Source organism: Porites lutea, chromosome 1, assembly GCF_958299795.1.
Source record: "Porites lutea chromosome 1, jaPorLute2.1, whole genome shotgun sequence".
In the NCBI taxonomy this organism is placed as follows: domain Eukaryota; kingdom Metazoa; phylum Cnidaria; class Anthozoa; order Scleractinia; family Poritidae; genus Porites; species Porites lutea.
In genome coordinates this window covers 13,038,201-13,057,107 of record NC_133201.1, presented here as the reverse complement: position 1 = coordinate 13,057,107, position 18,907 = coordinate 13,038,201, and the positions used below count along the sequence as shown (strand labels likewise).

Below are 18,907 nucleotides of genomic sequence, written 5' to 3'. Positions count from 1 at the left end.
GCTTCAATGATCGTGTTGGAGAGTGCGGAGTGGTTCAAATTTACAACACAATATTTTATTTTGGACAAGGCCAAAACACTCCCTATTAGAATTGATGGTTTTTTTACAGTGACGTCATCAGATTGCAAAGTCAAAAAAGCAAGGTTTTACGAATTCTTATTTACACAAGGTTGAAGATAAATAGAAAATAAATCTTTGTACAAGTTTTCAGCCCTGAAGCATGTTTCATTTTGAAAATAAAGCAATTTGAACTTCCGAGTTTTCACAGTGCGTGACACCAAAATAGGAATGCTGTCTCATTGAAAAAAGCCCTCTCTTCTCTTTATTTTCAGCAGTTTAACTATTTCAAGGATTAAAAGATGTGTTTATGCGCACGTATGCTAGCTCTCAAGTGGAAAGGAAGAGCTTTTATGGAAAAAGTGAACTCCAGATGTTTTTGTTGATTTTTTGTGTTTATTGCCTGACAGTGAAAACAAAGAATAGGGAGTCAAACAGCATGATTTTAAAAAAATGATAATGGGAGAAATGAAGGGCGGGAGTTGGGAGACAAAAGGACAAAGAAGCACGGAAGGCGGGAGAACGGGGTACGGGAAGCAGGAGATTGTGACCCCCCTGTCCCCCCCCCCACCTCGTAAGGTAAGATGACGTGAGGCAAAGAGAAGTGAATCTTTATGAAGGTGGAATGACTTATTTGTTCACCCAAGTATGGGTTCCCACAGTAGGTTGTTTTCAATAAAAATTGCTAATCTTGAGTCCTTGGTTTGTCCTTTTTGGTCTTTTACTAGCTTAGCACTGATTTGAGGGGTGTCAGTTCCATGATATTGAATGAAACCATTAGAAGACCCAAATTTGGACAAACAAAGGACTGAACAAGTGTTTTCTATTGAAAAAAATCAAGAGCCATAATTGTTTCATAGGGCTTAGGGCTACCTGTAGTTGTGTTTACCTGATTGTTTTCATAGGACTTTTGTTCACATTTGACTTTAATATTGTTTAGCATTTAACATCATCATGCACAGTTGTGGTTGTGAGGGGAGTGTTTACATACAGTGTAGGCTTATAATAAATTTAGACTCTTCAATGGATGAATTTAATAGAGATACTCACCATACCATGGTCTAAATCGTCCAGCCAAAAAATGTCTCGAGATTTTAGAATTTTGAACATTCACAAGTAAATTGCTTGCGACTAAAGCGGGATCCACACAACTGACAAAGCTCCTTGCACAGCATTTCTCGGAGTCTGCTTGATACACATCCACTGCATCATTAGAACCCATAAAGAGAAGCAAAGAGCCTTATAAAAACTTTCGGAAACGCTTGTACGCGTAATATCAGTCAGATTAAGCATTTTGATAGAAGTGAAAATAGCATGTCAACCTTCCTTGAAAGAGATGAACAAGTTCAGGCGCCATTTTAAGTCGGTCCAGTCCTCCTGGACAAACTCCACAAGATGGGAGTCTGGGAAGGTTCCTTCATTTCAATATGGAGGATTATGAGAGTGTCTTGTGCGTAAAAAACGAGTGTTTTATTTACAAAATACCCCCAAGAACCAGCAATCGTGGATACAGGTATGTTCTACGCCCCGTGGGTATATTATTCCCCTTGAATGGCAATAATGTTGGAATGATCGAATGCTTTTGTGGAATCCTTTAAAGATTTTAAGCTGTGTTATCAGATCGTTTAATATAATTCCTGTTTGCTTTAAAATAAACATTAGGCTGACAGAATTTCATTCAGACACTATGATTGGAAAATAAGTTTCTTGAAAAATTTGCTCCTATTTGGAGATTTCTCTGTTTTTAAGAAATCACATAGAGAGTTGTAAAGAATTTATTTATTCGTTGTTATTTTAAGGAATCTCAACAAGCCAAACCCTTATATCCCTGAGAATGGAATATTTGCAATTCAAATTTCATTGTAAAATCGATGTCTATTTTATTAGATTTATGGCGTTCTTAATTTTTTATCTCGATAAAATATGATCATGTAATTATATGAGAAAAACGTTATAGGCTAATTATAAACTACACGGTTTGCTACTACACTTAACCTATGAACTCATTTTTAGCCTGTGTAGCAAGCGTTTCCAATCGAGTTATTGAACGAATGTTAGAGTGGCAGCAAAAAAAAATGGAAGGGTTAGGGGGAGGGAAGAAGAGGAAACACTTGCCCGCAAACAGCATGATTTTGGAAAACGACCCTTGATATTTCACAGTTGAGTCATAAATGTAAATTGACAGCTCGTAAAGAGAGAAGCCAGTATAACAAACAGATTACCAGATTTGTAAAATTTACTTTGTTCTCTAATAAAACACACTCCACGCAATTGCAAAAACTGTTATAAAGAAGGTTAACGATAAAAGAAGGTAGAAAATCTGAGAGATTGCTGTGAAATGTCTTGTTTTTTATAGGTAAGTTAAATTTCCAATGTAATGTGGCTTCAAAACCGTGTCAAAACATCGCAAGGAAAAGATTTGTTTGGAACAATTCACTCCCCTGGCTATGAGTTTTGCAGAGCGGTTGCTCTCCAGCCCATGCCGAGAAGTTCTCTACAATACATGCCACTAAATTTCCAACAAACAAAACACAGGCTAAGAATCTTTTAATTTCAAACAGTTGACAAATGGCTTGTCCATGGCGGCATTAGTTAGTATCGAGTACAAACAGTCTATTTTTTTCCAGTCAGATCCGCACACTGTCATTGCCAACAAATTGGTCTTCACGAGTGTCCACAGCTCAAATTATACTTTGAAGGGGCTCAGATCTGATAAACCCTGGCACAAACACGATTCAAATAAAATATCAGTCCAAAGCGTTCTTAATCTGCGACCACCAGCACCTCACCAATCAGAAGCTTTGCAAAATCGTGGGGTTGCAGGCAAGGGTTTCCTTCTCTCCCCTCCCCCTCTCCCATTCTTCTGTTTTTTTGCCCTCATTTCAACTTTCTCAATGAACTCGCATGGAAACTCTTGCTACGCAGGCTAACTTATTTTATTTGATCAGTCCCCAGTCACTGTTGATATTCACGGGTATCCATGAGTCATTGTGATTGGGTATCACTCACTCACTTTGCTTGGTGTATTTCGATCTGTTCTTGTTGAGTATCATGCTCAAGGTTATCATGGTACCAATGTACCCTGCAAGCATTGGTTTGTCTATAGGCTGGACGCTACCCTATGAAGGGAGAGAAACCACTGCAAGCAGCCATTGGTCTCTTTCATTGAGCTGCCACCGACACAATGCATAAATAAATTAACTTTGAACAGGTAATACCTATGTAAAAAAAAAGTTAAGGCTCTTGCGCATTTGCTTATGCTTGTAACTGCTGCCTTAAATTAATGGGAGCCTGCTGTAAATTTGCACTCTTTTAGTCTTTATTGCAATTATTGCTACCGACTTACTTTGTCAAATATAGTCGATGCTTGTTTGTGTTCTCCATAAAACGTGAAATTAGGCATTTTCATGCTGTAGTCATACAAAAACGGCAAAGAAATGTACAAAAAGTGTGATGCACATGAAAAGGTTTTGTTTTGCTTATCAAACCTTTTTTTTTTTTTTTACATTCTCTCTGCCATCGTGTCATTGGATCTGAAAGTCCCTAATGTTGCTTGGAAAACAAGAGAAAGTGATGTCATTTGACATTTTAATATAAGCATCATGTGGGCGTGCATACTTCATAGCCACTCGCATTAGTTTCTCTCCTTTGGTAGCATAGCGTCCGGCCTGGAGAAACCACTGCTCTCAGGGTATTTACCATGGAGCTACTGTTGTTCAAAAATTACATTAAATACTGTCATTTATTAAATTTTGTTGTTTCTCAAATATTTATCTCTGAAAGATTATCTAAATCTCAATCTAAGAGTAATTTGTTAATTTCTGCTTAGAAATATCCTTTTTATTAAATACTTATTTTTATTAGGAATCCACTATGGAGATGTAAGCTGAAATTCAATAACCTTTATTTTTTAAATACCTGATCGGTGCCCTCCAACACTTGTTTACTCGAAGTATCTCAAATGCAGCATGTATCTGAAATAGCTCTCTGTTATCTTTTTACTTAAAATGAATCTCATCCTTTGTTACTTCTATCCGTTGTTTTCATTATGAAAATGTTGTCAGGGTAATTGGTTCCTGCTGTAGCACAAAAGTCAGTTGCTTCTCAGGCAGTTCTGCATAGTAGGCAGTTTTTTGGTGTATTTCATTTGTAGTTCATAAATAAAGTAAAGAAATACAGCCACGCAAAAGACGAACTACAGTCTCAGACAGAAATAGTTGGAACACTTTAACCAAACGCTGTTTTTTCCCTTCTCGTGCCCCCTCGTCCCTCTCAAAGTTGATTGATATATTTTGTATATTTTTCCCAGGGCTGCTGACTGGAAGCTAGATCAACCTGACTGGACTGGAAGAGTAAGAGTGTGTGCTAAAGGAAAAGAATGTTATATTAAAATTGAAGACAAAAGTAGTGGTGAGTAATAATTATGCAGAAGGCACCAAAATTCAAAAATTTTTAGGACCTTTTTCATAGGCTGGTGGGTGAATTAGGGACTACAAAAAACATTTTAAGCTGTTGACGTGGTAGAATGTGGGGGCTTAGGCCAACTGTGTAGTTTGATTTAAGTGAAGTACATAATTTATGTGTTGGTTCAGTGTTATGTTTGTATGCAACAACTGAAATAGAAAACTGGAATCAAAAGCATGATATGGTTGTCATTAAAATTCTTTAGAGAAAAGTTGAAAGTTTTTCATTTTTACGAGGACTTTTTGTTGCCAAGTCTTATAAGGTGGGGGAATTCATCTTAAGTTTAAAAATTTCAAACAATATAGCTTGTGACTTATTGCTTCTTCAGGGGATCTTTTTGCAAAATGCCCCGTTGACAGTTACCCGGGTATGGCAGTGGAAGGTGTATTAGACAGCAGCAGATACTTTGTCCTTAAAATTGTAAATGATTCTGGTGAGTGGTTTTCAATTAGAGTTGTTATGGTAACAGACTTTTTCTAAATAATTTATATACTACTTATTAACTGAGAGTGAGGTTATTAAAGGGAAATCTCAGACCGAGGCCTTGATGTATTGACCAAGCAATTGCTTGGTCAATACATGAGTCCGATCAGTGGATAACTTTAAAAAACACTTCAACTCAATGAGTTGTAAACTTGAGCCTGTGATACAGTCAGGTGACACTAGTCAGAGGATATCCTTTTTGACAGCTGTTAATTGACCATAATATGGATGTCCATAAGGAAGTCCACTATCGACTTAAACACAGACTGTATATGCCTTGGACACCCAGCTAGTAATGCCTGGTCAGTACAAGAAGATAATGCCCAGTAATTGCAAGAAAACAGCCGATCAGAGTGCACATACTATTGTAACCATATAATAACGTAAATTATTACATGATTTTTCACACACAAGTGTTACTTTTAAGAAATAATTAAGTTTTGTCGGGAAAATATAATTCATATTATATATAAAGTCCCTCTCCACGTAGGCCTATTTTTTCCATATTGGAATAGATTCCTTATTAGACAAGGGGGGATTATTTAAAACTGGTACAGTGGCACTGAGGCCTTAGTACTGGTAATAATAGACATTTTGCAATGTGGTAAATGTCAAGCTTAATACACCAGCATATGTGAGCAACTCCTCTTGTGACAGGTCCGAGGCTGTTCCCATGGGAAGTCCACCTGGAGGGCGGTAACTTTAGAGAGTTTAACTGACTACAAGCTAAGTTTGCTTGAGGGACCAAGTTACCTGCAGGATATCAGGTTCAGGCAGAAGGGGCTCTTTATCCTTTGCCGGAAGCCCATCTAGAAGCAGGAACTTCGAACCCAAACCAGGCTTGGAGGGGGATAGGCTCCGCCAGGCTTTATTTGCCCATGATACACCACATGAAATGACAACCATTTCTCAACCAATACCAGATTGGCCGTTGCCCGGGTCAAAAAGGACTGCACCTTCCGTTCCTCATCAGGACGGAGGTGAGAAGTATGCAACTGGTGTAACAACTAGCAAGATACATGTCAGAAGCAATATCACTATTGGCACCTGGAATGTAAGAACCTTGCGAATGGCAGGCAAATTGGAAGAATTGTCATATGAGATGAGCAGGTACCGCTGGAACATCTTAGGTCTCTGTGAGGTACGATGGAAAACCTTTTGTGAGACATCCACTGAGGAGGGTCATAAATCATACTTCAGTGGCAAGGAGGACATCTGCAGGAAATCTTGGACCAGTCCCCTAAGAAAGACATCCTTGTTGTGTTAGGTGATTGGAATGCCAAAGTAGGAGAGGATGCATTCAAGAACTGGAAAGGCACTTGGGGATGCTACTGCAACCCAGAGACAAATGAGAGAAGTCTAAGGCTTCTGGAGTTTCTCTCGCTACAACGATCTTGTGCTGGCGAATACACTTGGCAAACACAAAGTATCCAGAAGATGGACATGGCACAGCCGAAATAGAGGATACATGTACCATAACCAGATTGATTATATCATGGTTAGGAGGCGCTTCATGACCAATGTATTTTTAACACCGATAAGACAAGAAGCTTCCCAGGAGCTGACATAGGAAGTGCATGACCATGAAAGTCGTAGGAGACTGGTTCAGAACCACAGTGGGAGTCAGACAAGGATGTTTACTCTCACCGACTCTTTTCAACGTCTTTCTGGAGAGAATTATGACTGATGCACTAGAAGATCACCAAGGAGCAGTCAGCATCGGAGGTAGAACAATTACCAACTTACGTTTTGTTGATGACATTGATGGCTTGGCAGGAAAAGAGGAGGAACTAGCCTCCCTGGTGGATCATGTGGATAAGACCTCTGCAGCCTTTGACATGGAAATTAGTGCAGAGAAGACCAAACTGATGACCAATAATGCAACTGGGATCAGCATTGACATCAAAATCAACAGTGAAAAATTAGGCGAGGTTGACAGCTTCAAGTTTCTGGGTGCAGTCGTCACAGATCAGGGTTTCAAGCCTGAAGTACTGTCCAGAATTGCACAGATAAAAGCGGCACTGGCGACACTGAAGACCATGTTATTAAGAGGTGGGGGCCAGGAGGTCTTCCCTGGCTACTTTGAACGTGGTCCCTGGGCTACTTTCAAATGAAAATAGAAGAAAATAGAACCAAAAGAAACCCCTAGCTGTTTGATTCCCCACCCACTTGTTGTATTAACCCAGCAACTTGAAATCTTAGTGACAACCCTATATTTTATATAAATTTTATTTCTTGTTACTTGTATTTATATTTTATTCAGCCTGGTGCCCCCATTCAATGCATTAGCTTATTTTAATCTAGGCAAACAGACATGTTAATTAAGTTAATTATCATTATTACTATTACTGTTTAGAAATTATTATAAGTATTGTTATTATAACTACTACTTTTATCATTATTATTATTTTATTATATTATTATTATTATTATTATTATTATATAGATATGATAAAATTAATGTTATAATTACAAAATCTAATAGAATCTTTTGCTCCAGGTCAACATGCATTCATTGGAATGGGTTTTCAAGACAGAGGGGACAGCTTTGATTTCAATGTAGCATTGCAAGATCATTTCAAGTTTGTTGATTCTCTATATGGACTGCATTTACACTCTGTTGCTTATTGTTTTTTGTTCGACGTACACTAAATAGATTGTTAAAAATATGCTTTTTCCCTAAGGCCTCATCTTTCTTATCCAGGTGGATAAAACAAAGTGAAAAGCTTGAAGCAGAAGCCAGTCAGCCTGATCCTGGTCCAAAATTAGACTTGAGTTTTAAAGAAGGACAAACAATCCATATTAATTTGGGGGTGAGTAAGGTTTATTTAGTGAGAATTGGTAAGAGAATATTCAGATTCTTCTAACCCAGCTACTGAAATTATTTCCTGTTTTCCTTTGAGAGGGTGCATGTCCATTGCAGCATCAGCCCTAAACTTCTTGTTATTTTCTTGTACGCATAATGCAGCCTGGAGTTTTCCTTCTCTGCCTGTACACCACAGACATGTATGGGATGTGATTTCATACACAGTACCCCTCACTGCAACTTACTATCATGATAAGTAACGTAAACTATACATTGTGACTCCAACCATCACTCTAGCCCAGCAGAATGTCAGTTTTCTGTACTGTGAAAATATTTCTTCTCGGTAGAGATGCATATGATTGTATTTCCCTGATCACACTCACCTTATCATTAGCTTTCCTTGCTATAAAGGACCTGGAAACTTCTATACTTTAACACTGGAGGTTTTAAGTCCAGTGGGAATGTAATTTTTAGGTTTTTTAGTCCACTGGGGTACTGTAGTGTTTAGAAAAATGTCTTGAGCAAGGAAATATTGTTGGATACAGAAAACGATCCAGTTAGTGACATACAATACGTTTCACATCTTTTAAAACATTTGTAGTGTTCAGGGGTTTCAGTAACAATTGAAGTAAATTGAAGTAACTAGCAGGTTTGAATAGAGTAACCGATTGTATCAACAAGGGGCTGTTAGTCCCCTTTTTCTTAAGGGGGGTGGTCTAGGTGCATTCTGCCCCAGAAAATTTTAAGTCACACAATCAATTCCTACAAGCAATGAACAAATGATGAAAACTAAATTACATACTTTTGCACATAAACAAATTCTGCGTAAACCTATAAACTTAAGAAACTTGTGAACAAATGACTGAATAGTGTTCACATGACTAAAGCAACATAGAACCAGTGGGTCTAAAGTTATGAAAAAACGTGATAATTATGTTTTCGTTCAGATTTTATGATACATTTTTTTGTTGACAACATTATTCAAACTAGTTGCTTCTTCTTTCTAGAAAAAAATAGCAGACCTCTATGAGCAAAGTGGCTGACACATTTCGTCAGCCGTTGGTGCTTATTCAAACCCCTGAGTGTTATTCACTCTGTTATTGGGTTGATAAGGGGTGACATTAAAAGTGAAAAAGCAGACAGTTGAACCTCCACTAACAGCCATCTCTCCACAACAGCCACTATTTTTTTTCCCCGCTGGACCCCCGCTGGACAGTCCATATATTAACTCTTGTCTAAACCTCTCTACAATGGCAACAGCCACTAAAGCAATCCCCAACTTCCAAAACAACCTCTCGACAACAGGCAGTTTTTTCAGCGACTAACAAAAAATTCAAGAATGGTTATGAAATTTGAAATGTATGGCACTTCGATGATTAATGGTGGCAAGTCTGACATACAGTCAACTCCAGATAATTCAAACCTTCAAGGGAAACAGAAAAAAGTTTGAGTTATTGGGAGTTCGAGTTATCGAAGGTAAAATTATGTAGAAAATGTTCTGAAGGGAAATGAAAATTGCTTTGAGTTAGCTTGCGACACCACCGGGAGTCTACTGTATGTATTTTGATTATGTTCGATTTATATGCTGCAGCAAGCATAAACTACAAAACTTACAATGTTGCAAACCTGGATTGTTTTGTCTTATTAACATTTTGATTGAAAACATTATCTAAGTTTCATTGTGTATTTTATCTAGGTATTTTATTTATGATTGGATTGCCATTATAGGCTAATAGTAAGCATGAACTTGACACCGGTTTAATTACACCCCTACCTCCTTATAACGGCCACTTTCTTTTGTCCTCAAGGTGGCCTTTGTGGAGAGGTTAAACTTTATTTCCTTTGCCCTTTATTGACCAGGCTTGGTCTGTCAAGATGGCTGGACATTGGCTCTTTCTTTTTGGCATTCTTATGGACTAACACTTAGTTGAGGTCCACAAATAAGGCCAAAAAAAGGAACTTGGCCAACATCCAGATAATCTAAACTGACCAAACTTGCTCAATAAATTATGCATACACTACTGAATTATTGCAGAAGACTGAATTTAATTCAGTCCTTTATTATAAATAATCTTTCAGAAACGATCACCTGGTTCAAGTGCCACAAATCGACCTAAACCTGGTAAGTTTTTTTGAAAGATAGACAATGCAACTGTACTGTCCCAGCACTGCCTGGTACCCTTGAAGGTGACTGACTCTCTTAAGATAAATGAAAGGGCTCTACTGCTCTGGCAGGCAGTGCCGCCTGGAGTACCTTGGTGTACCCTACCATCACCACGTGCACTATGTGCCCAGTTTCCTGTTCAAACAAAAAATGTTTTAACACTATGCACCATAATTCCAGCCAAACAAAGCAGCACTCTTTGTTAGGGAATGACTAGGCTCTACATTCCATAAATGGAAAAGTAATTCATGCAATTACATTACAGCAGTACAGTCCTGTTACAGTTAGCAATCTTTAAACTCGTGCATATTTGAGGACAGGTTGTTGGGAATATGTCAGGGAAACTTGTTGTGGGAATATCAGCCTTGCTCTCTCCTGTTACAATTAAAGCTTCCCCCAGCTTTCAGCGAGTTGATACCTGTAGTGGAGATTATTTTATGTAAAACCCCTGCAAGAGCAAAGAAAGCCATGCAATGTGAACTGTGCATATAAAGGATTTAGTTGTGGCTTTCTTTTGGGGCCATGACACGCCTAGATTTGCCCATCAGCCTACTTTTTTGAGGAATGAAGTCGCCCCTTGTATCAAGATTATTATCATGATTTATTATGGTGTATGACTGAGTCACTAAGTTATTGCAGAAATTCAGTAGTATTTGTTTCACTGTGAATTTCTGTTTGTTTTCAACAGCTGGTGGTGGGCTCGGTATTATTCCCCCACCTCCTGGGGGTGTGGCTCCAAAGATAGCACCTCCCCCTGGGAGTGGGGCTTCACCTGCAGCTGGAAGAAGAGCAGTTCAGCCTCATACCCAGGCTCCCTTCCCTAGCATGGATAATTTTGGGGCTTCATCTACAGTCCAACAACAAAGTCAGCAACAGAAGACAATGCCAGACTGGGGAGACTTCACATCAGCTTCAGGGTGTGTGTCTGAACAGGTTTAGGAATAATGATTCAAGAAAACTTTACATTCTTAAAGTGAATTGCAGATACAATTGAACATTCATTGAGCAGCCACCCTCCATTATTAAAGCGGCACTTGACAACCTAAGTTTGGCTTTATTTTAAGAATATGATGAAGGAAAACAGCTCTGTATAAAAGGTGACGACCGATTGTGGACTGGTAATGCTGCCCCCGTCGCGTTTTTGTTTTAATATAAAGTGATTTTTCTGTTAAAGATTATGCTAATTTATGAGCCGGTTAATGACGAACCTCTATTGAGCGGCTATTACCTCCATTAAGCGGTACCCCGATACCCCGATACCCCGATACCCCGAGGGTGAACGCTTGAAGGAAGTTCAACTGTATTAAACGATTCTTGGAAAGGTTTCTGTGATACCCGGAATAAACAACAGTGAAACAAGGTCAAGAAAAGCGTTATCATCGACGCCTTTGTCCTCGGCTGATAACGTTTGCCTTACCCTTGATTATTCCGTGATGTTAGAAACCAAATTTGATAATTATATTGTTTTATTGTATATTGATTTGGAGAAAATAATGACAAACACAACGTCGCATTGAACACAGTGTATTATTTTCCAAAAAGAATAGAAATGTTCAACCGACAGTGCTTGGAAATCATTCATTGCACACCCAACCCACAGATTACAGTCGAACCTCCCTGAGCGACCACCTATCCAAAACACCAAACTTTTTTGAGTCGAATCCCTATAATCAGAACCTTTAGGAAACGACCATCTCTCATAATCGACCTTAAGCACTTTTGGGGCTGATGGTGTGATTATTTTCCATTGTTTTTAACCTCTTGTAAGTGACCGCTTGATGCATGATGTGGTTTCTGTTTACTGTTTGTATTATGCTGCTCAGACTTTATTAAGAACTTTCAGTGATAACTACTTACCGTAAATGACCTAACAGACGCCAACTCCCAAATAAACGCCTGTTATCTAATAAAAGCCCCCTCTACGCTTTTAAAATTGTGTTAGACGCCCCTCTCTGATAAATGCTCGATGTCTAATAGACGCCCCCTATGAGAATTAGCAAAAAGGAGCAAAATCATTCAATTCAGTCTGTTTCTTGGTTGGTTAGCACGGCTTTGGGTATTTCATTTTGGTCAATGATAGGCTAATGATGGCAAGATAATAACCCTTAACGAGGATTCGGACATCGATGTTGGGATTTGAAAGAGCGATATGGAACTCTTGACAGCCTAGACGTATGAATTGATGGAGTGGATATTCCGCTGTTTTTAAGCTCTTTTGATTTTAGTCGAAGTAATAGCTTTGTTGAGCTTGTTAAATTAAGATAATAAGCGCCTCTCTCTTTTATTATTTAACCCTCGAACGTACAAGGGAGCGGGGGTGGTTGCCACTCCCCCAAGGTTTTTCTGATTTTTTTCCTACACGTTTATCCCTCGCGCACATTTTAAGACAAGTTTAGTGATGATCAGTTACTATGCTTAAGAGATATGACGTCATAAGTAGCAGGTGGTCACGTAATTTTTGAGTGAAAAGGCATGTTTTTTCAGCTTCTTTTAGGAATAAAAGTAAGGCTTGTGGATAAAATGATGCAAAGTAATTATTTATGTGTTACAACCGAATTGGACTCCACTCAGTCCTGTTACCATTACTAATTTACATGTTACAGTCGAAGCAGGTCAAGCGTTCCCGACGCTAACGAACGAATGAATTCGTTAATGGGAAAATTATTTCGTTTGTTCATTCAATAATCCATTCATAAAATGAACAATCCAATATTGATATTCAGTCTCGATTCAATAATCAAATGTTGATTCGTTAATTGTTTTTGGAAAAACTACACTTTCCACAAGTCGACCTTAGAATTTGATATTTCGTCTTTTTTTCTAAGAGTCGAGTGCGGGCAAGTTCTGAAGTTCAAACCCAAACAAACTGTTACATGTACGCCATTTTGCTACCAGTAATCAGTGCAACAGACCTGACCTCTTAAGGTGATGTTACACGGAACGATTTGCAACGACGATTTTTAGCGCAACACAGCGTTGCAACATTGTTGCGACATTGTTTCGATTAATTACAACATTGTTCCAACATTGCAACGCTGCGTTGCACTAAAAATCGTCGTTGCGAATCGTCTCGTGTAACATCACCTTAAGAAAACACGATAGTCAAACTGAGGTCAGCGTATGTACGATGATTGGTGGATTTCAATCCTCGACCTTTGTCAGTTTCTTTGCGTTTAATTTGCCATCTGTCTATTCTAGCTGTTATTTTGATTACAAAAGGCAATGAAAAACGCAATCGTAAACCGTTGGAAAAGGGGAAGCAAATACGAGTGAACACAACAGACAAGAATAAAGAACAGATAGATTTTGTTCATAAACCAAATCAACATTTAGCCATTGGATTATTCATTTTATGAATGGACTATTGAATCTACAAACGAAATCATTTTTTTTATAAATGAATTTATTAGTTCGTTAGTGACGGGAACGCTTGACCTGCTTTGACTGTAAGCGCAAAAAATTATTAATCCTCACTGCTGTTACCTGATTTTAATTCTTAATAAAATCCAAGATTGCGGCCATGTTTGGTAACGTCACAGACGTGCAGCAGCGCCACCATCCATAAAATATACCTCATCTTGTAGAGAAGATCAAAGGCTTCCCACTGAAGGCAAAATCTTTTCGAAATACCTCAACATATCAAAAACTCAACGGGGGGGTCCATCAACCCCCCCCCCCCTTGCCTCTTGTACCACGGTGGGGGGATGATTTTGCGTGTACGTTCGAGGGTTAAACGCCTCCTATCTATGAAACGCCCCAGCTTGGACCCCTAAAATAAAATAGACGCCTCGGGCGTTTATTGGGTCATTTCCGTTACAAGTAAATAAGAATTTGCTTACAAGAAATTATCTTGTCAAAGGAACCCCCTTTTTGTCGGTTCTCGTAAGCCTCTCGTAAGTGACCAATAAATCTTTGCATTATGGGTGGTCGCTTACGGGAGATTCGACTGTACTCAAATGACTTAAGGTTGCGCTGAAATTAACTGTAAACTGTTAGCCAATGAGAAGACAAATGGTGAGTACAATGTATAATAATCTGCAAAATTGACACAGCCCTTGACAGCAAACCTTTACATTTAACGTGTTGTATTTTTGAAGTGACAAGGCCTGAGACGATTGAATGCATTTTTTTTTTACCATTTTGTGATTTTCATCTGTTATTTCTCCTTTTTTTGTAGGAGTTCAGACTCTTCCTGGGTACAGTTTTGAGGACTTTTTCACATTAATAGAGCGCTCCAAACAAGAAATTATTTTACGATTGCTACAACCTAAATTGATCCTTCTGTGGCAAGTGTCACTCATTAGGAAACTTAGATAGAGTAACAAAAGTTAAAATAACTAATTGCTGTACAACTTTACTTCAATTACTAGTTTGCTGTAGTAAGAGAAGGCAGCGATGCATGTCAGTAATAAGCAAGTACTTGTGTACAGTATACCGTTGTGCACAGTACTTTGATTACAAGAAAGTTTTCACCTCAAATAGGACTTTCGTAGTTGTAAAGTACATGCAAAGTCATCTAGATATTTTTTCCTGAGGCTGTAAATTTCAAAATATTCTTCCCTAAATTGGTTGTCAAAGGGTTTTATTCACGCTGATTAGGAAAAAAATGATGGTGGTCTCTGTCTACCCTCAATCTACCACCCAATTTGAATATGTACATAGAATTTTCCCTCTATTTCAACACATATTAGCAATAAAAGGGACAAATTGATCATCAGGCCTTCCGTCGGACTGACTTGTCTTGTTGGGTAAGCTACTTTTTTAGCATTAGTAAGTGCATAGTAGCCTGCTAGGTTACCTCTAACAATCCCATATCACTGGAACCCAACCAACGGATGTTTCCAAATGCGTCATAAGATGGTTTTCTCTATGCTTTAGAAGTCTGTTTAGTTAATTTAGAGCTGCCCTAAAAATTATTTATCTGTTCGGACGTCTAAGGGAACTTTTGTCGTCTCGAAAGGTATAGGTGACTTTTTCGTCTCATCCGAAGCTGTTAGCAACCCTGATGGGTCTACTCGAAAGTTCGAGGACAAGCCCTACTTTTATTAGAAAATTGCTGAGACGTTTTTTGTCTTTAAACCGAAATTTTCAGGAGATATTAGCCTTTCTCGAGGTTGAAAATTTTCTAGGCAACATATGCTCTTTCGAACAGTTATTTTCAGAAAGAAGTCGTTGGGTGTTCTCCACCTATCGGCGTTTTTAAGTGTGGTTAGGAGATGATCTTTGCTCCCCTTATTGTTTGTTTTGTTTTGTTGTTTTTTTTGCTTAACCTAGTGTACCTGCGGATTTCAGCAAACTGTGAACAAGCCTCCAGTTGGGGATAAGGGTGAAAAGACTGGTGACGAAGCGCGGGGTGCCGCGGGAAGGAGAAAGAAGAAAGGCACCTGTTTTTTCTTTCCCGCCTTTCTTTGCGCCCAAATGCGATAGAGACGTCTGGGAACGTTCGCCATATCCCATACTAGGAGTCCTGTCCATACACGCTTTGTCAAATATGTTATTGAGTCTGATAGTTAAATCGTACATGTCGTACATGCTAATAACGGAACAGGGTCACGTCAAACATAACCAGAGGCAACGGCAGGAAATTGAATACAAACTGACAAAACATACATGTCTTTGCGTTCAGCACTACTCTTTTGAGCCAGTTACAGACCAACACTTGTGTACAACTTAGTTGCCACCTTCCCGGCTATCACTTGGAATAAAGTCTACTCTACCAACTAGTATTAATTTCTCATTAATAACCGAGCTTTAGAAAATTGATCAACGACAGAGACAAATTGTTTTGCTGATAATTTTCAAATTGGCTGTTTTTTTGTTATTCATCTCTCTGATGAGTTTAAAGGGAAAACTAACTAGGCCATTTTTACGATGACAACATTTGACTACAATTACCAAAATTCATTCCTTTTTTGCTTTATTTAAATTAGTCAATCCTGATGAGGTTTAAAAAACAAAAGTCCTGATTTGCACTAATAAAGGATTCAGGTTGTTGTTGCCCCCGCAGGGATTTCGCCCAGAAGGCGAAATTCCGAGGAGGCATTCTAGTAACTCGCGCGCATATTAAAGAAAGTACTTACAGCTGAAATATACAGTCAGTGTCGATTTGCCTGAACAGGGGCCGCGAAGAATGGGTAGGTAATGATGACGGTGCGCCCGCAAGTACGAGATGGTTAGGATGACGTCAAGATCACGAAGGGACCGTTTAGGTAGATTTTGTGCAATTTATTGTACAATCATACTTCGGTACTCATTTGCGTTGTGCGTTATCAGTGACATTTTGTGGAGCAGTTGTTTTGAAAGTTATGGACCAAAAGACACTCGTTAAGCGCAAATGAAGTTATAAGGTGCGTATAACTGTGTATATATACTTTAAACACTTGGAGAGTTTGCCAGACACGAGTTCACACATCTTTGATTGGAAACCTTGCCAGACGCTCTTTCTCTCTCTTTGACCGGAATAAGACTCAGCCCCAAACAAGCAAGACGAGTGGATCAACGGCTAGCTTATCACTAGCAGAACGATGGACGACTACAGAAATTCGCCGACAATCAAATTCTGTGCTGACTTATTCCCTGCTCACAGATGTCCTTCCGCTATGAAGTTTAAAATAAGACTAGAATGCACGAGCGTGAATTTCTAAGGCTTACTTTCCGGCAAATAAACTGTGAAGTATGTAAGAAGTGAGAGAGAAATAGCGAGAAAATCAACTTCTAATTAAATCTATTTCTTATGGTTCAGAATAAACTATTCTCGACGCTGAGAATGTTTTGATCAAAACTGTGTAAATCGAACTGAAGCTATGCATGGAACCTTGCGTTTCCTGTTTTTATCTCACAGTATTGTATGGAATATGTGTGAAAATCTTCATTATGAATCGGTATATTTCAAAGAGCTACACAACGAGCAAGAATACTATTGACCGACAATATACAGAACGGGGACAGCTGTAGTGTCAACTATTACTAGTAGTAACATTTCAAAAACAAGAATAATTTACACTCCAATATAACGCACATAGTAGAACGTTATGATTTATTGGGTATGTAGTAAACGCGCGGTAATATAGCGTGTATAGGCTTAGGCTATACACAGTGAATATAGTAGCACTGAGTTTTTTTTGGTGGAAAAGGGTCTCGAACAAAGGCCGTGTTCCTCCGTAGAGCAGTCAGTATCATACAAGATAAAGATAAACCCTATATTGTTTTAGTCAACTTCGTTTTGCCCTCTGTGTCATGAAAATTCGTGTGATTGGGGATCAAGAAAGCCACTCAACCCCAGACTGCCAACCGGACTACTGGATAAGCCATCCCTTTTTTTTCCTCGTTTAGCGTCGAAAAAAATAGCTTTTATAAAATCACAAGAAGTCTGAGAGTAGGAGGCCTGAAACCTCAGCCTCATTGCCGTGGAGCCTGGAAACAATAGGACATGGAAACCAAATTAACACAAGACTTAGGAATGTGATGGTCGATCTTTTTCCCTTTTACTTTAAAAGGCTGAAACAAGTATGAAACGAATTTACCTCAAGCAGCAGTGAGGTTTAAAACTGCGGTGATTACTTTATAGGATAATTACAGAACCTGCTAAAAATTATGGATTATTATGGTAATAATATTCTCCCGTCATGATCTGCAAATACTAGTTTTTGTATGGCGTTTCGATCCTTGATATTAAAACCTCTCCATTGCGATGATTATCGTCGGTTAATTTTTTTATGTTTCTTAAATACTAACGGTTGATTACCTTTCTAATTAGCTGGAAAACGAGTTTGTTATCGGCTTGCTTTTCAGTTAAGTTTGATTTTACAGTAAACATTGGATTGGGGATAGATAGGAAAGACAAGTATTTGTTAATAATGTTATTGCGTTTGGATTAAAAATAAAAATCTAATAAGAAAAGGAAATTGACGTTTTTAAGTCATTAGCGCCTTGAATCTCTGTAATTTAGAAACCGCAAATGTTTTTTGCCTTTTATTTTTTCTGAACTAATCACCGAAAAAAAATAGTTATTGAAATAAATTGAGCGCTTAAGAAAAAGAAAGGACGCCGCTCAGATGGGGCCGATAAACAATAATCACCCAATATTGATCTTACATCGTTTCGCTTGTTTGTTGCAACAGTCTCTAACCGTTTTTTATTGTGTTCCTAGACGGGCGCGACAAACTCTTAGAAAAGAATTAACTCTTTGTGCTTTTCCAGCTTTGGTTTAGACCGCGGGCCGGTCCAATACCAAATTTGACCCCACAATTGTTCCACTCATAAAATGAGGTCAGCACGTGAGGAGTTTCGTCGGAAATTCAAAATTCTTTGAATTAAAATTATTTGTTTGATCACTAAATTGACACTAACTAAGATAAATATCCAATCTACCAAGCCCTGTTGTCAACCCGAAAAGCCCGTTGCACCCGCAACTTTTTTTTTTTTTTTCGGAAAGAAAGGCATTAATCATTCTTCGGTCGACAGGTATTCAGTGGAAAAGTTGCTTTGAGTTTTTATCTCAAATAACGTACGCTTACACGGGAAAAAATAGAACTTTGCAAGAAGTTTGCCCTTCTTTGTTAATTTTTGGGAACCATTAATTATGATATATAACGCCTCATACTCGGTCATATTTTGCGCCGGGAAACCCCGACTAGTTTCGGCAATTTGAGGTGACGATTTTTTTAAGCGAGTAGGGAAGCGGTTGCTATTAAAGTACCGCTTTCAATCAAATCGCGAAAAATGACAAAATCTTCATTTCGGCTCACTGTATTTGCAATCGAGAACACTATTAAAGTTCGGTGAAAACGTAAAAAAAAAACAAAAGACCTTGTTGGGCGAATTATCTGTCTAAAGACTCCGGCATGTTTGATCAAATGGTCTTTGAGAGCGGCCGGCAAGTTTCTTTCAACTTTGATGAAGCCGTTGGTAAGGGTTTCAGTTCAGTGTTTTGT

The 18,907-nt window shown here is 38.5% G+C and overlaps 2 protein-coding genes across 4 annotated transcripts in view; one reads left to right on the top strand and one right to left on the bottom strand.

Annotated features, from left to right (window-relative positions):
- Positions 1-1,352, bottom strand: part of LOC140945582 (uncharacterized) — a 37,407-nt gene extending 36,055 nt beyond the window's left edge. For both annotated transcript variants that reach the window (XM_073394597.1, XM_073394605.1), the window contains exon 1: positions 1,108-1,352. In XM_073394597.1, the coding sequence (XP_073250698.1) occupies positions 1,108-1,279 (172 nt within the window). In that variant the 5' untranslated portion in view covers positions 1,280-1,352. The remainder of the gene's footprint in view (positions 1-1,107) is intronic.
- A 104-nt stretch (positions 1,353-1,456) lies between these two features.
- LOC140945567 (adaptin ear-binding coat-associated protein 2-like) lies at positions 1,457-14,686 on the top strand. Of its 2 annotated transcripts, XM_073394581.1 has the most exons (8): positions 1,457-1,570; positions 4,367-4,467; positions 4,850-4,954; positions 7,505-7,586; positions 7,709-7,817; positions 9,890-9,932; positions 10,663-10,891; positions 14,152-14,686. In XM_073394581.1, the coding sequence occupies exons 1-8, from the start codon at positions 1,485-1,487 to the stop codon at positions 14,180-14,182; spliced, it is 786 nt and encodes a 261-aa protein (XP_073250682.1). In that variant the 5' UTR covers positions 1,457-1,484; the 3' UTR covers positions 14,183-14,686. The 2 variants fall into 2 exon arrangements, with proteins under 2 accessions (XP_073250682.1, XP_073250688.1); XM_073394587.1 differs by lacking the exon at positions 4,850-4,954.
- The last annotated feature ends 4,221 nt before the right edge of the window (positions 14,687-18,907 follow it).